Source organism: Ceratina calcarata, unplaced genomic scaffold (assembly GCF_001652005.2).
Source record: "Ceratina calcarata isolate Rehan_Ccalc_2016 unplaced genomic scaffold, ASM165200v1 scaffold235.2, whole genome shotgun sequence".
NCBI classification, from domain to species: Eukaryota; Metazoa; Arthropoda; class Insecta; order Hymenoptera; family Apidae; genus Ceratina; species Ceratina calcarata.
Genome location: NW_017145399.1, coordinates 260380 through 272551, shown reverse-complemented (window position 1 = coordinate 272551; position 12172 = coordinate 260380). Strand labels below are relative to the sequence as shown.

General features: G+C 44.4%; 2 protein-coding genes across 2 annotated transcripts in view; one reads left to right on the top strand and one right to left on the bottom strand.

Moving 5' to 3' along the window:
* Positions 1-7690, top strand: part of LOC108622716 (fibrillin-2) — a 21093-nt gene extending 13403 nt beyond the window's left edge. The window contains 23 exon segments of the mRNA XM_026811698.1: positions 24-198; positions 260-588; positions 735-1062; positions 1065-1475; positions 1544-1657; positions 1748-1906; positions 1962-2176; positions 2262-2516; positions 2518-2620; positions 2701-2846; positions 2919-3027; positions 3090-3377; positions 3477-3902; positions 4267-4515; positions 4591-4794; positions 4873-4998; positions 5074-5313; positions 5387-5559; positions 5673-5867; positions 5946-6050; positions 6167-6319; positions 6393-6599; positions 6682-7690. Of these exon segments, the coding sequence (XP_026667499.1) occupies positions 24-198; positions 260-588; positions 735-1062; positions 1065-1475; positions 1544-1657; positions 1748-1906; positions 1962-2176; positions 2262-2516; positions 2518-2620; positions 2701-2846; positions 2919-3027; positions 3090-3377; positions 3477-3902; positions 4267-4515; positions 4591-4794; positions 4873-4998; positions 5074-5313; positions 5387-5559; positions 5673-5867; positions 5946-6050; positions 6167-6319; positions 6393-6599; positions 6682-6903 (4932 nt within the window). The 3' untranslated portion in view covers positions 6904-7690.
* Positions 7691-7716: 26 nt separating this feature from the next.
* On the bottom strand, positions 7717-9542 carry LOC108622715 (aldose 1-epimerase). The gene is made up of 7 exons (XM_018020772.1): positions 9442-9542; positions 9243-9373; positions 8981-9174; positions 8725-8898; positions 8316-8557; positions 7978-8147; positions 7717-7928 (listed from the first exon to the last, which is right to left on the bottom strand). Exons 1-7 carry the CDS (start codon positions 9540-9542, stop codon positions 7717-7719), a joined length of 1224 nt encoding a protein of 407 aa, XP_017876261.1.
* Between the last annotated feature and the right edge of the window lie 2630 nt (positions 9543-12172).

Here is a 12172-nt window from a genome sequence, read left to right as displayed (position 1 = left end):
AAAATTAAAATAATTTATTTCTTCTTGCTAGCACCGGATTCGCATTGAACCTGGACGGAAGATCGTGCGTGGACGTAGACGAATGCAAAGAGAATTCCAGAATTTGTAACGGAGGCAAATGTTCGAATATAGCCGGCGGCTACATATGCACTTGCACCGACGGATTAGTACCTGGCAAGGATGGCATATCCTGCATAGGTATGATCGCTTAATCCTTAAAGTGTCTGACCGATTCGCAATAAACGTTAAATCTCTTCAGACGTGGACGAATGCGATTCGCAGCCCCACATTTGCGGTTACGGCGAATGTTACAATACGATCGGATCGTACAATTGCCGTTGCGAGGAGGGATACTCTGTAAAACCCGAACAAGGTCCAGGATGCACGGATGACGATGAATGTCTACTAAACGCGTATTCCTGCAGCGAGTTCGCGGAGTGCCAGAATACCCAAGGTTCCTACGAGTGCACTTGTCACGAAGGTTTCGTAGGCAACGGAGTCGAATGTAGAGACGTCAATGAATGCCTGACGAATAACGGAGGATGCGATTCTAACGCCCAGTGCATCAACACCGAAGGGTCCTTCAAAGTATCTATCTAAGTACTTTTATTACTAAGTAAATCTGTAATTTTTATAAATTTTGAAATAAATCAATTGCAATACAATCAGTTTGATTGAATGAACAATGAAGAGGAAGACGAGATTTTTTAAATAAGAATTCAAAATTATTCTAGTGCGTCTGTGACGCCGGCTTCAGAGGCGACGGGTACACGTGCAAAGACATCGACGAATGCGCGAACGACAATACTTTGTGCGAGAACGGGCACTGTCTCAATTATCCCGGATCATTCAGGTGCGAATGCGAGATGGGCTTCATGCACCCGGACGAAAACAACGAGCAGACTTGCGTCGACATAAACGAATGCGAGATGTTCAGCAATCTGTGCGTGTTCGGTCGATGCGAGAACATATTCGGAATGTTCCGTTGCGAGTGCACCGAGGGCTACAAATTGGACGGTTCCGGTGGCAATTGCACGGACATCGACGAATGCGAGAATCCACAATTTATTTCGAACGAAATATGATAATTTTGATACAGCTTTTAAAGCACTATATTACAGATAGACGAGAATCGTTCTGTTTCACTGGTTACGAACACGGAACTAATAAACCGCAGTGCGTCTTCGATATTGGCTCCGCTATGACCAAAGCGTCGTGCTGCTGCAGCATTGGTACTGCTTGGGGCAATCGATGCGAGGAGTGTCCCGAAGAGGGAAGCAAAGAGTTCGAGGAACTGTGTCCCGGTGGCCTCGGATTCAGACCTAACAAAGTGACCGTGATCTTAGAAGACATCAACGAGTGCGAGGAACACGAGAACATTTGTCAAAACGGGCACTGTACCAATACGTTTGGTAGCTTCATGTGCTCTTGTAACGAGGGCTTTGTTTTAGACGATACCAAAACCAGCTGTATAGGTAATTATCAATTTTTCGTTTCTCTTTCTGCCTCTGTAAAATATCGATCATATGTCGTATTTGTACAGACATAAACGAGTGCGCCTTGCATCCACAAATTTGTGGCGTGGGATACTGCATCAACGATCAAGGAAAGTATCATTGCGAGTGTCCAGAAGGGTACATGGCAATGCCAGGAGGAAGTAAGAATGACTATGAATATTTCTTTCAATGTATTATATTAACAATTCTATCCCAGAAATTTAATAACTATAATTATATTATTATACTAGAGGAATGTGTGGATATGAGAAAAGAATCCTGCTACCTCAGTTATGATGCGGGACAATGTTTCAATCCCATGGTTCAACCGCAGACGAAAATGTTGTGCTGCTGCTCTATGGGAGCGGCATGGGGAAGTCCTTGTGAACAGTGTCCCGCGGAAAGAACTCGTAAGCAAAGCGGAACGTATTTTTCTCGAAGAAACTTAATGAAAAATATTTCCAGGGGAACACGAGATTCTGTGCGGTATGGTACCCGGCCAGATAATGAATCCTATAACGAACCACACCGAAGAGATCGACGAGTGTTCGCTTATGCCAACGATGTGCACTCACGGCCGTTGCCTAAACACTCCTGGGAGTTTCGAGTGCCAGTGTGAACGTGGATACGTCTACGATCAAGATTCCCATCAGTGTATCGACGAAAACGAGTGTTTGCAGGTACAAGCGTAGAATTTTATCAAAAAACAGACGTCTATTTCTTCAAATTTTAACTCGAATCCTGTCAATGATAATTTTTCTACAGATTCCAAACCCTTGTACCGGTAATGCGCAATGCATAAACAAGCAGGGTTACTTCGAATGCATTTGTCCGGTCGGATACAAGCTTGGACTCAGCCAACGAGACTGCGTCGACATCGACGAGTGCTACGAACGACCCGGAATTTGCAGCAACGGGGCTTGTAACAATCTGCAGGGTAGCTTCCAATGTGTCTGTCACTCTGGTTTCACGCTGACCCGGGACAGGGACAACTGCGTCGACATCGACGAGTGTCAACGCCAATCCGAATATTTGCAATAACGGAACTTGCGTCAACACTCTCGGATCCTATAAATGTATTTGCTACCAGGGTTTCAAGCTCAGCCCGAACAACGACTGCGCTGGTAGAAGTTCAAAAAAATTGATTAAGAGATTGTTTCGATTGATGGATAACTAAACGGCGTGTCAATTTTTTTTATAACAGATATTGACGAGTGCAGGATTATGCCGTTCCTCTGTCGCAACGGAAGATGCCGGAACACGATCGGTGCATTTAATTGCGAATGCGCTGACGGATACGTCTTGGCTCAAGACGGCCAGCACTGCAGAGACATCGACGAGTGCCACGAAGTAAGCATTTCGTAAAAAAAATTATATGAAAAAAAATAAAATGATGCAAAATAATATGAATAAATCTATCAGATTCCTGGGCTCTGTCAATCGCCAGGGAAGTGTCAGAACTTAATGGGCTCTTACATATGCAACTGTCCACCTGGTTACGAGTTGGATCACACCAGAAAAAAGTGCGTGGGTAAGTGAAACGGACGACGAATAAATTAGAAATATTTGAAAACGTTAATATAATCATTTTAGACGTGGACGAATGCGTGGAGACCCAAGGAATCTGCGAGAACGGCCGATGTATTAACACGGAGGGAGGCGTTATCTGCGAGTGCCCCGTTGGGTACAGATTGAGCGACAAACCGAACTCAATGAGATGCATCGACGTTAGAGAAGAATTTTGCTACGACCGATACATAAGACACCTGGGAGGGCGATGCTCTCTTCCTAGAACAGGTTCCATGACGAAGAAGCACTGCTGCTGTACAATGGGAAAAGCGTGGGGAAAATACTGCGAGCAGTGTCCTTCAGAAGATAGCGGTGAACACTTATTTCTCAAAATATAATCCTATCATAGAATAGAAAATAAAAATTTGAAGCCGATCGCGGTTGAATACACTTAGGAATTTTTTAATTCAGAGGAGTTCCGGAGACTGTGTCCTGAGGGACCAGGCAGAGACGATACAGGGATCGACTTGAACGAATGCCTGTTCATGCCGGACGCCTGCGCCGGTGGCGAGTGTATAAATACGGACGGCTCGTTTCGCTGCGAGTGCCCGTCGGGGTATGTGCTGGACGCCAGCGGCAGACGTTGCGTGGACAACAATGAGTGCTTGATTCAGCAAAACATATGCGGTAACGGAACGTGCACCAACATCGAGGGCGGTTTCGAGTGCTCGTGCAATGAGGGATTCACCCCGGGGGTGAACCAAGTCTGCGAGGACGTGAACGAGTGCCTGGAACTCGGCAACCAATGCGCCTTCCGGTGTCACAATGCACCGGGCTCGTTCAGATGCATCTGTCCTTATGGATACACTTTGGCTCCTGATGGACGACACTGCATAGGTACTTGTTTCTTTAGATAACGTTAAGGATGTATTGGCTATATAGTCAATCCCAAAAGTTTATGTACTTTAGAAAAACGCATTTCCTATAATTAAAAAGAAAGCAGACGTCGGAAGAACAATGCTAACTGATAAATAAAAACGTGCTAAAAAGTATAGAAGGAAATATCCAATTAATTATTGACACTAGCGAAAAAATTTTTATATACGAATTGTACGCATTGATGNACAAATTCAACATACTAGCATTGTTTAAGTACATAGTCTATGCATCCTTAACGTGTGATAAGAATTTGTTTTAGTAGCATCGATTTTATAGAGAGAACGATAGTTTCAAGTTTGGTAAAATGATTATCTTTTTACAGACGTCGATGAATGTGCGACGCCAGCGAACAATTGCAAATATCAATGTAAAAACTTGATCGGTTCGTTCATGTGTATTTGTCCACCCGGTTACCAACAAATCGGTATGACCGACGAATGCAAGGATGTCGACGAGTGCGCGATTAATTCCGGTCTATGTAGAAACGGACGATGCATAAATTTGGAAGGCAGTTATCAATGCCTTTGCTATGACGGTTTCGAAGCGAGTCAAGACGGAAAGTTTTGTATAGGTTTGTACAGTAACGAAAAAAATCGACGAAACGAAATTTCATTAGCAATTGATTACATCGAATTATTCTTTGCAGATCGCAGAGTCGGTTATTGCTTCTTGCAAACGATCGGTGGCCGATGCACTGCGAGAACTTCCGATCTAAAGACAGTTACTAAAGCGGATTGCTGTTGCACAATGGGCGCAGCCTGGGGACCACACTGCGAGATTTGCCCTTCGAAAGACTCGGACAATTACAATGAACTTTGCTTAGACAAAGGTTTCTCCGTGGATGGACAAGGTAAAAAGAGAAAGAAATTTTGAACGAGGAAATCATTGATGAATCATGTCATAATCGAACGATTGGAAATTTGTTTAGACATCGACGAGTGCAGAACAATTCCCGACTTGTGTAAAAATGGGTTGTGCATCAATACCCTCGGTTCTTATCGATGCGTCTGTAACAAGGGCTACAAGGCTGATAAAACTGGGACCCAATGCGTCGGTATGCATTCGACTTTATAAAATTGTTAATTTATCCACCAATGCGAAGGATTTAAATAAACATTTTCTGTTGCAGATATAAACGAATGCGAGCTAACACCGAGGCCATGCAAGTACAACTGCCAGAACACGGAGGGTAGTTTCATTTGCTCGTGTCCCGCCGGATTCATCTTGAACCCGGACGGCGTCAGTTGCAGAGATCTGGATGAATGCGCGAGTGGCAATCACTTGTGTCAACAGAATTGCATCAACACTCAAGGCAGTTACACTTGCGGCTGTCAAGAGGGATACACGCAAAACGGAGACGCCTGTCACGGTGCGCATTACATCGAAATCTATCAAATCTGCTTACTACGAAAGACTATTTTTAATCGTTTTTATTTTTGTAGACATAAATGAATGCGATCAGCCGGGAACTTGTCCTAAACCGGGAACTTGCATCAATACTCTCGGCAGCTTCCGGTGCATCTGCCCAAGAGGATTCAAGCTCGATCAATCCGGGAGATATTGCGTCGACCAGAACGAGTGCGCGGACGATACTACTTGCGAACATGGTTGCCAGGTAAATACAATTAATTTAAATTCAGTGGACTATTGTCAATCGATGTTACAAAATTATAGTTTAGTTTATCAATGAAGATCTGTAGAGAAATATTTGTTTTTCATAATTCACAGAACTTTATGGGAAGCTATCGTTGCGGATGCCCCGAGGGATTCGTTCAGCATCTCTATTATAATCAATGCATCGACGAAAACGAGTGCAGCACGTCACCTTGCGGTGACAATACTTGCATCAATACAATAGGAAGTTATAAGTGCGGATGCCCGGATGGTTATCAATTCGACGGGAACTTGCAGATTTGTGTCCAAGTAACGTTTCCATTTTAATGCGAATCATCGTGTTATATTTAATTGTAGTATTTTGTATACAAGAATTAATGAATTTAGGTGAGCGCTGGGTGTATGGGAAGTCCTTGCGCGTTTGGGTGCACACCGAATGGAGCGAGCGGTTTTATTTGCGGATGTCCGACTGGTTATCAACGAATTGGACAAGTACGTATATCTTTTTATTTTTATAGTAAATCCCAAAATTATTGACATGATGTCTCAATAATTTTAGAACTCCATACGTAGATTATAGGATATTTAAAATATTTCCTATATTTCAGGGTCACTGTTTGTCAACGATAAATCCGTTATCGCAAGGGCACTACGGCGAGGACATCAGCAACGCGCCTACCTTCGTAATCAATCCAGATCCTTATCACATACCACCCGCGGATGATAAAACTATATCGACGGAAGGATGTTTCTCTTGCAAGGTAATTTTCAAACAGAGTTCCTTATAACTCGAGAAATTGCAAGAAATTCGAACACATTTTTCTTGCCAAATAGATTAACGGTAATGGAAGACATAGAAGAGGTGTGCGGACGAAATCGGTAGACAGAGAATCGAACACGCGACGAAGAGAGATCATGAGGAAACGATTCGCCAGGTCGTCTGCCAGACGACATCATCACGGCGAGGAATACGTTCTGAAGATCAGCTTACGACAGACCAGGCACCGAATGAGAATCCTTAAATTGCAACCAGCTGTTAAGGTTCCTATAATCCCACGTTCTACATTCGATAAATTCTTCTTGGAGTATGAGATAAAATTAGGTTCTTTTTAAATCCGTTTAGGACAAGGATATGGAGTACACGATAGTCAAAGGTAATAAGGACGATCATTTCCAAATCGTGAACGATCACGGTGTTTGGGCGCTTCACTTCCGTCATCGATTAAAGGAACCCGGTCAGTTCCATTTGACGATACACGGCCGTTCGAGAGACGATATCACCGAGGAAAATGAAGTATGGGAAAGGCCCTTGACTCTCCGAGTGCACTTGATAGCGACGGAATAATTGTTTTAGGCAACCGTGTTACTCGTTTCGATGCTTCCGACATTTTTTCTTAGTCAATTTCTAGGAACACGGAAACGAAATCGATTGCCGGGCTGAGTATTATTACACAGGCGCGATTCCTTCCTCGAATCAATACTAAACTAACGTCGAAATTTGTGTTCATTTCTAGCTTGACTTGCGTTCTCTCACTGCCAGATAATTACTTCCTATTTTTTAAACCGATTTTCTAACTGCCCTTGCTTCTATTTGTTTTTACGACAGGTACGTTTCATTTTTAAAATAACCAAAACTATATAAAAATGCGAAACTGCCTTTAGAATCACTGATGTAAACAACTGCCCGCAACAATATTATTACACGTATAGACAACCACTTAGGGATGTACAAAAATTAACGAATTTTTCTTATACGTCTAAGTAAACGAAGAAGATGTATACATATACAGAATATATGTATAGCTTTATATATTTATACATAATATAATTTTATAGTCGACTAGCAAGTAACAAAACGACACTAGCTGGTGTAAACATTATGAATACACGATGATTACACTGTCGCGCACCAAGTGCCTTCAGGTCAATTAAAAGAGAATTACGTAAGGAAAGTAACATTAATCGATAATATGTACAATATTAATTAACGGCGATTTCTTAATTACACAATTAACAGTATCGCCTTTACGATAAATATGTGAATAGACGTAACGATAATTTTGTACAATCGGCGCGAATACGGAAATTAGTTCAGCCGAAATAATTCACAAATATATGTATTATAAATCCAACCTTCCTAATAATTTTTCACGAACAATTAAGTGGAACTGTTCGAATTTTCTGACAGTAAACCGAATTTGTACGTTAGGTCATGCGAGTAAACCTGGCCGGGGTAAAGAATGGAAGATGGGAAATTGCTTATATTGACAGCATCGGGGTAGTTTTGCGGAGACAAACTGAACCCACCGTACCTCCTATACCGAACACCGTCTTTGCCCCAAACCTCTTTCTGCACTTGGTCCACATCCCCTATCTGCAATTGGTAATACTCGAAGTATTTCTACAATTCATATTATACTATCGTAAGTAATCGTTGGGATTCTAACTGTATCTAGACATGTGCAGTAATCCTCAAAATCGGGCGGGTAGTTATGATCGGGTTCGGGCAAATCGTTAGCGGTGGAAAATTGTAGGCCGGGGAGATTCGAATACACTTCTACAGTTCTTCCGGAAGTAGGGTGTAAAATTCTTTAAAGGGGAATTACAGAAAAATGTATAATTCGTATGAATTGTATTCAATACGTTGAGTATTAATAATGAGATACTGAATGCGAACCAGCTAATATACCTCTTCTCGGAGATTCGGGATTCGCAGTTCAGATTTATATGCATTAGATGTAAAGTATGTCGATTTACCTTGCGTGGAAACGATAACACCATCTGCTGGGGCTGGTGACGCAGAGGTTCTGGTTGTAACCGCCTCCCGGTACAATGTAAAGCCGCCTCTTGGTTAACTGAGTTGGTAAGCGCAGATCGAACACTGTACGATCAACCGGATATATAGCACCTGTCGGCAAACAGTCCCTGATATCTGTGAACGTCCAGCTAGCCGCGTTCAATGAGATCACGTGCTTCTTCAGCTCCTCTGGACCCGTAGCCTGCAACGGAAACCAAAAGAAACAGCATAATTAGCGAATGCCAATTAATAATTGCTGTAATTGCGTAGCGAGACGTATGCGCTTCGTAATGAAAAAGGGAAAATAAAATAATATTGCGTGCGAGGTAAGAGAGTCCAATTAGTAATTATTGTGAGTGGAAATTTTACATGACCAGCGAGATTCATCAAGCAATTAGTGGTAATGTTGACGGGCGTTGGTTGAGTAGCAGTGGCGCGAATGTTCATGTGAAGCTGATTATCGTCCGTCCAAGAGTATTTAATTTGCGTCAACAAATCCCCCGGATACCCCTCGCTGTTCGCTCGGCTCAAGTGAGACATCACCTGTTCCACGGAAACGATGCGAATGAAAAATGAAACGTTCCATTAACAAAGCTAGACGGTGATTTCCGCAGTATTTTCCCACCACGTGCTTCTTCAGTATATGAGAATCCCAATTAACGTTATCGAATCCAACGAAGCCCCCATTAAAGTGGCTGACGCCAGTCTTGTCGTTCAGGGTCAGGGAATAGACCTTATTTTCGAGCCTAATTTGACCGCCGGAAATTCGATTCGCCACTCGACCGATCATGCTCCCTATGTACCTGTTCTCCAAATACCCTGATTATATTTTCACGAATAGTGAACCTCGTGAAACTGTTTAAAATCCTATACGAAAATTTGTTTACCCTCCACGTCATCGAAACCTAAAACAATGTCCCCCAGGATTCCCGACTGATTCGGAACTTTGATAGCTTGTACTCCAGCACCCCAAGATATCAACTGCACCGATGCTTTGTGCTTGTTCGTCATTGTGTACCTGGTTGAATAACGCGGGCAGGAGTAAACAGTAAGAACAGGAAACGTGGACTGATGCCTGCGATTTACCTCCTAACAATTTCGAACTTCGGCTTATTATGTTTTTTACGGTCCGGCCTGGGAACGAATCCGAAACCGTCTTCCTCGATAAACGTTTCCGTTACAGACATGATTTTTATTCCAATCGATTTAATCTTCCACGGAGAATTTAGATCAATTTCCCTGTGCGCCCGGCCAGTTTTCACAAGAAAATTTTGACCTCGTCGACCGTCGAACGAGGTTACGAGCCGAAATACCTGTTCGGAAGCGGAGCAACTTCGCGTCGAAATAGAAAGAAGAAGAAAGAATAGAGCGAACGTCAACGCGTGTATAAAGCGCCATACTCAAAGGAAGGATCCACGATTTTTCTCTCTGTCCCTCGTGAATACTATTCCCTGTCACGTCGCAGAAAGAAACCTCCTTTCCACTGGTAGTAGTTGCATTCTCAAATATTTAGATTCGTCGTATCGTCGGCGAAAAGTTTGCGAATTCATCAACAACTCCCTTTCCCGCAACTCTTACAAAGTTCTCATCTATCTACTTCGGGGATCTTCTCAAAGGGAAGTATCTTCTCTGCAAAAAGCGGTAAACGGGCGTATGGACGCGACGTCGCACAAAGTATCGTCAATTCCACGGTAAAGAATCTGCTTGATTTTCACGCGCATCGGTAACAGAACGGAGACAGAAGGAGAGAAACTGGAAGCGACAAACCGCGAGAGCGAAACCCATTACGCGAAATCAGGGTATTATCGCGGTTGTGCAAACGAGCGACACAAATCCGGGAAGCGCGTCTCGTTTTAACGCTTCGTCGCCGCCGTGACGAGTCATCCATCCCCCCAGGTTTTAACGAAGAAACGAGTACGCGCGCGAGGGTGTAGGGAAGACAGAGGAAGGGTGTCGCAAGGGGGAGAGACGAAAGGTGGATAACGGAGAGCCGCGAAGGCATCCGCATCTACCGAGGACACGAGGGATTCTTTTCTCGGGAACCGCCGGCTGATCAGTCTCAATTCCCGCGAAGCGTTTCGAGACATTCGAGACATTGCTGTCGGAACACTCGCTGGAAATAATTACATTAATGGCGTCGGGCTGGGAGAAAGCCGTTGGATACATCGGGTGGATGCCCGTCCCTTCGATGTTGCTTCTGCTCTTCCTCGAGGAACGGAAGGCAACCACCTCTCTTCCCCCTCTCACGCTAGTTTCAATGGCGAAACATGGAACTGACGGAATAATGCTCCACCCACGGACCGGCTAAGGTATACGTGATATACAGGGGGTACACACCTTCCTTTTCCTCTATCTCCCTCGCGCAACCTCGCTACCCTTTCCTAACCACGCACTCCCTCACTTTCTTCTCGACAATGCATAATGCCATTCTGCCGCGGTAACAGCAACAATGAACGCCCACGTCCTGCTGGAAAGTAATTATCTTAATGTCGACGAGGCCCGGTGCCCGACCAATGGAGAACACTCGCGCGACGGTTGCCTTGTGTCGCATGGTAGATCTCTCGGTTTGGCTTGGTTACACCCGCTTGCTTTGCTCAACTACTACGACTATACGCGTATGCTGGTCCCTTTTCCTTTCGTCTTCCTTCCTTCCTTCCTTCCGTCCTTCCTTCCTGTCTACTTTACTTGCTCCACTGCTTGGCTCCGTTGTTTCTCTCTTGGATGTGGGTTGTACGCGACACAATATCGATGCCGAGAATCGTTCTCGCGATATCGTGACAAATTGTGTCACAACACGCGCTGGGATTGTCTTCGCGGTTGATGAATAACCCTCGAGGAATGGTACGGGACGCGTTACCGGGTTCGTTGGTTCCGGAAACGTGGTTCTGTGTGCCGCGTCGTGATTCGTTCATCAGATTATGCGGACAGTCCTTAGATTTAGAGTTTAGAATTTCTATTTGGAATTGTATTTGATCAAGAACGTGTTTTTCCGAAAATGTTCAAAGAAAACGTGCAGGGATTAATAAATCAGTCTATTCGAGACAGTTAAGAGCGGCAGCCGATAAATCGATCGAATTAAAATGGTTGGGAGAATCGGGGGATGCATACTACTGCGCGACAGGGCAGCTCGTAATTCCATTGGTGTGCCTGCAGGCGAGAAATCCTTTGTAATCGACACGAGGGTGTAAGGAGGGTCGGAGTAAAGGGAATAAGGGAACGAGAAAGGATGAAAGAGGAAAGAGAGAAAAAATGAGCGCTTTACCGTGACCAGCCGGGTCGTATTATTCCCTTCTCTTACCCAATCTCAATTAGTCATTACGTCTCACGACGCGGCTTGGCGTTTCTCCTCGAAGCTCGCCCCCGTCGTCCGCCGGCTGGTTTCTCTGCATTAATTGCGTCTACGTCGCGCGTCTAACCCCGCAAGCTTCTCGATTCGTTGGTCCCGCGTGTATTTCGACAGGGATTAGTGTCGACACCACGAACCGCATAATTCGCCCCCCCTCCCCTCCTTCTCTCTCTCTTTCCGTCTCTCTCTCTTCACGAGTGGCAAAATCAGATCTGCGGTCGACTAACGCGAGAATCGCGGCGCCCCTCCCAAGATGTTGTTTACGTAGTGAAATCTGGTGTCGCTTTAGAATGATTCCCAGTCGAGCGTTATGCCCGATAATTGATCGTTACGAACCGTTTGTGCGAGGAGAGGCTTCCTCCAAGTAGCTGCGAAACGTTCGCGTTAATTCGCCGCCGAATTCGCTGTTCGTGAACGATGCGAGTATGCATAGGGTGAACTCAATCATTTGAGAATGGTTCTCGATGTATT

What these genes read in the sequence shown, in the direction of transcription:
- LOC108622715 (XM_018020772.1), bottom strand. Translation starts at nt 9,542, where the DNA reads ATGTCTGTAACGGAAACGTTTATCGAGGAAGACGGTTTCGGATTCGTT. An exon ending in ATATACTGAAGAAGCACGTG is followed by an intron (nt 8,899 to 8,980) that starts GTGGGAAAATAC and finishes TCCGTGGAACAG; the next exon opens with GTGATGTCTCACTTGAGCCG. An exon ending in TGTTATCGTTTCCACGCAAG is followed by an intron (nt 8,148 to 8,315) that starts GTAAATCGACAT and finishes TCCCCTTTAAAG; the next exon opens with AATTTTACACCCTACTTCCG.